The sequence below is a fragment of the Penaeus vannamei genome, chromosome 30, assembly GCF_042767895.1.
Source record: "Penaeus vannamei isolate JL-2024 chromosome 30, ASM4276789v1, whole genome shotgun sequence".
In the NCBI taxonomy this organism is placed as follows: Eukaryota; Metazoa; Arthropoda; class Malacostraca; order Decapoda; family Penaeidae; genus Penaeus; species Penaeus vannamei.
The window spans coordinates 9,094,052-9,099,051 of NC_091578.1; the positions used below are offsets into that span (position 1 = coordinate 9,094,052).

Consider the following 5,000-nt stretch of genomic DNA (forward strand, 5'->3'; position numbering starts at 1 on the left):
TTTGAAATAGTGGAGGTTTATTTTAAAGTATCATAATTTTCTCTTAATTTCTTTATGTAAGCCTTTTTACTGTGATGAATACATTTTACATGATAGTTTTCTGGTCATTGTGTGAGTATACTACTTAAAACTGTATAAAAGTGAGTTATATAAATCATAGTTTTAATAAATCATAGCTTTATTGCATGTGGGACAATATGACAAGTTTGAGAACAAGTTTTGAAGGAAGATAGCCAAGTCTCTATATGGTTCATCATGGATATATTGTATCTAATTATGCCATTAGTTTCATGAGTGGAAATCATTATTTTCACACACACACACACACACACACACACACACACACACACACACACACACACACACACACACACACACACACACACACACACACACACACACACACACACATATGTGTGTGTCTGTGGATATGATAAGAAAATTAGTACTTGAAGAAATCAGACAGTTCCCTTTGACTTTATGAAAATATAGTTGATATTGTAAAAAAAAAAAAAAGTGATTAGAATGTTAATTCTTCTTTTTTAATTTTTTTGTTTGTTATTTCATGATGGTTTTGCTTCTTTTCCAAAGCAGCAGCATAATGATTATAAAAAGTAATGAAAATGTAGTTGATGATTGCTAAATGTATTTTAACAGCTATGGAAATTCCAAGGTTTAGTAATCCATATCTTAAAATTAGTAGTTTACTTCTCTGAGTAGACACTGATATAGATTTCTCATGGTCTATTTCCACTCCCCCCCCCCCACTCTCTCTCTCTCTCTCTCTCTCTCTCTCTCTCTCTCTCTCTCTCTCTCTCTCTCTCTCTCTCTCTCTCTCTCTCTCTCTCTCTTTCTCTCTCTCTCTCTCTCTCTCTTTCTTTCTCTCTTTCTCTCTTTCTCTCTCCCCTCCCCTCCCCTCTCCCCCCTCCCCCCCTCCCTCTCTTTATCCCTTTGTCTCTGTCCCTCCATTGCTTTTTTCCTCCTTTTCTCTCTCTTTCTCTCTCTCTCTCTTTTTTTTTTTTTTTTTTTTTTTTTTTTTTTTTTTTGTCCTTCATATCTCTTCCCTCCCTTCCTCTCTCCCTCTCCCCTCCCCCCCTCCTTCCATCCCTCCCTCTCTCTATTCTTCTTTCTCTCTCCCTCCATTTTTTTTTTTTCCTCCTTTTCTCTTTTTTTTTTTGTCCTTCATATCTCTTCCCTCCCTTTTTGTTTTTTATTGATTTACCTGTCATCTATCATTTTCTGAAAATTATCAAATAACCATACAATACAAATATGCTACTATCTAGCTATTCACAAAAGAAAAACAAACATAAAAGTCTTTTCTTAAGATACATGCTAGTATCCATTCTTTTACAGTGTAAGTGAGCATAAGAATTTTGGTGTTGTGGGAATGGGGGGAAGAAGTTAATTATGTAGAGGTTGTTACATGATTATGACCATGAGTATGATGGGCATCCTCTACAGGTGGGGCTGGGCAGAGACATGACTGGCAAACGAGGACCCCCGGGCGTCATCAGCTTGATGCAACAACATATCTCTGATCTACCGTACTGCATGAAGGATACACCTATGAGTCACAGGTGTAACCATGGTGGGGAGAGCTCCTCCTGCCTTAAATGTGCCCACCAGACGAGGCAGAGGCCCATGGGAGGCCGTGGAGCTGCAGCAGTTGGGAAAAACCTGAACTCCGCCGTTAAAGTTCACCAGTGTCCGTATTGTGCTTATACCACCAATTTTACTACAAACCTCATCAATCATATGAGAACGCATACGGGTGAAAAGCCATTTTCATGCCCTCACTGCCCCTACCGAGCAAATCAGAGAACCAACCTCAGAATGCACATGCGTACTCACACAGGGGAGAAGCCATATGCCTGTGCCCAGTGCCCCTATCGATCCTCTCGGAAGGATGCCCTAAAAAGTCACATGTTAAAACATGCCACAAGAGATATTTCATAATAACTTAAGACTTGTTTTTGGAAATAATGTATTTGTACTACATGGAAAAACTCTATTATTTATTATTTTATATAATCTTACATTTTTAAATGTAAAAATCCAGATAACCAGATATCCTAAGTTGAGTTAATTATATGAATAGAGTGTTTAGTTATAAATAGATATATATATATATGTATATATATATACATATAACAGAGATATATTATACAAAGGCAGACATTGCAAACATGTATTGTACAAAGTTGTTCTCTTGCTTTTTTGACTTTTGCATCAAGACTTCATTGGCAGCAGAAGCATGAATGTATCAAATGTATTATTGTAAAAGATATGCTGTGGCAAAACTTGATGTTAATATAGATATATAGATATAAATGTATGATACAATAAAGAATTTGATAAGATAGCTTTCTTTTACTAGTTTTATAATTAATCCATTACAACATGAAAATCCATTACTTTTTCATATTAAGATATCACTGAGTTAAAAACTTAGATGTCTGTTGTAAATAATTTATGGTATGCATGTAGAAAAAATGTAATTGAGCCTTCTTAAAGGAGGATAGTGTATACATAGAGAGAGAGAGAGAGAGAGAAAGAGAGACAAAGTGAGAGAAAGAGAGACAGAGAGAGAGAGAGGGGGGGGATACATTTCTGTAAATAAGAAGAAAATGAAAGTGTCTGTCAGCATTCAAAATACAGATTTATAGATTATCTTTTGATGATATATCATAATAGCGACATTTTTTCTTCTCCAATTAGAGCATTTTAATTTGTACATTTGATAGTATTAGAAGCAAGTTTTACATGTTTATCAAATATAAAATGCATAGTGGAAATTTTTATTTTACCTTCAATTGAAAGTTAAAATTATGATGTATATATATGATTGGGACAAAATACATCCTTACAGTTATAGGGCTTTTTAGGGGGAAAAAACTTCTTTTAATTAGTTTTTTGTGTCTGTTTCAGTAGGTATGATTTTAAACATAATAGTGAAGACCAAAAGGACATAATTGCAGATTTGTCTCTTACTTAATTCCATTAATCAGAACCTTTATTGATAAGAATTAGTGTTGTTGTTCATCTTTTAACTATTATTACTAGTATCAGTGTTTATGATTTTATTAATAATAGTAGTAGTAATATCAATGTTGTTACTACTGTTGCTATTATTATTACCATTGTTTTTTTTATTATTATGGTTATTATATTTATCTATGTTATTACTACACAGCTATGGGTTTTACATATATATAAGTGTATAGGAGTATATCCTAATCACTAAATGTATTTTATGTAAATACATACATACGCATATATATATATATATATATATATATATATATATATATATATATATATATATATATATATATATATATATATATATATATATATACATACATATATATACATATATACATCTTATATATATTATATATATTATGTATATTACATATATTATATATACATATATATATATATATATATATATATATATATATATATATATATATAATTATATATATATATTTAAACATAAATACACACACACACACACACACACACACACACACACACACACACACACACACACACACACACACACACACACACACACACACACACACACATGTGTATGTATATATATGTATATATATATATATATATATATATATATATATATATATATATATATATATATATATATATATATATATATACATTCAATAATGTATATATATTTATGTATTGATGTAAGTGTGAATAGAGTGTGTTTGTGTGAGAAATAATGCATGGATGAAGCATAATCTTTTTTATTGGGTACATTAATTCACACAAGTCAGATTGTCATTCTTAAAGCATTGCTAACTTTATTTTTAGTCAGATTTTAACTTGATATTAGCATATTTATCCTCTTCATTAATTTGTCATCATTATGTTTGTAATCATATGAAAACTACTTATTTCAATGTCAGTCTTACTGTATATTTTTGTTGGATTGTTGAAGCTGCTTAAAGTAAATTTGATTAAGAATAATGAAAAAATATCGTTGGGTCCCAATATGCGAGTTGTCAGTAAGCCAGGCGTCGTCCTCTACAGATTATGCTGAACTGCGATGATGAACAAAGGACAGGGAGAGGTGGCGACTCAGGCCTCAGGTGCAAGACCCACCATTGTCCATACTGTTCTTACAGCACCACCAAGACTACAAACCTTAAAAACCACATCAGGGTCCATACTGGTGAAAGGCCTTTTACCTGCCCTCATTGCTCATATAGAGCAAAACAAGAAAATAATTTGAAGTCACACATTCGCAGGCACACAGGGGAGAAGCCTTATGCCTGCACTTATTGTCCATACCGTTCCATAAAGATCAGCACACTTAGAAGGCACATGCAGACTCACCGTTATGGAAGTTCGCCATCTTAGAATCAAGGCAATGGTCATAATGTTGATGGTTAGCGTACTTCTTTTTGTTTATCCACAGACATGGACTTTGCTTATAATCCATTGTGTAGGGGGACAAAATATGAATGTGATGATACTGATTTGTATTGCTTTTATTTATTAGAGAAGTCATAGTTAGGAGTTTAGTAATGGTAGAGTTCCTTTTGTAGTCATTATACATCCTCATATGGTTGATTTGATATACATCACTCTCAAGATATTATTATACATAGGTGTCATTTGTTTAATTCAAGACTTCCACAAAAGAGTTCCTGAATACTGTAATGCTTCAGAATATTCCTTTTTTAGTCATTTCCAAAAGAGGATAGGCATTTACCATCAAGAGGGTAATGGCCAGCAATATCAGTATTTAAGAATCATAGAGGTAAAACACAGAATAGTAAATGCCACAACCATGATCAGAGCAGTAGTTCTTCACATATGTAAGGAGTTACAGAAAATGTATTTTCTTTGGATATACTTTAGTACAGCATTTTAACCCTGTTAGCAGTCTTACTCTTACATTAAGGAAATTATTAGGATAAGTACAGGTGATACCCTTTTTGCATTATGAGAATGTATTTATG

The 5,000-nt window shown here is 32.6% G+C and overlaps 1 protein-coding gene across 8 annotated transcripts in view; it reads left to right on the plus strand.

Moving 5' to 3' along the window:
- Positions 1–5,000, plus strand: part of LOC113819938 (zinc finger and BTB domain-containing protein 14) — a 93,452-nt gene that overhangs the window by 12,365 nt on the left and 76,087 nt on the right. The window contains exons 6-7 of one of the 8 annotated variants that reach the window (XM_027372175.2): positions 1,465–1,897; positions 4,058–5,000. The exon at positions 4,058–5,000 is cut by the window's right edge and continues 221 nt beyond it. The exons of the other annotated variants lie outside the window; for them this stretch is intronic. Of the exons in view, the coding sequence (XP_027227976.2) occupies positions 1,465–1,897; positions 4,058–4,395 (771 nt within the window). The 3' untranslated portion in view covers positions 4,396–5,000. The remainder of the gene's footprint in view (positions 1–1,464; positions 1,898–4,057) is intronic. 8 annotated transcript variants of the gene reach the window in all.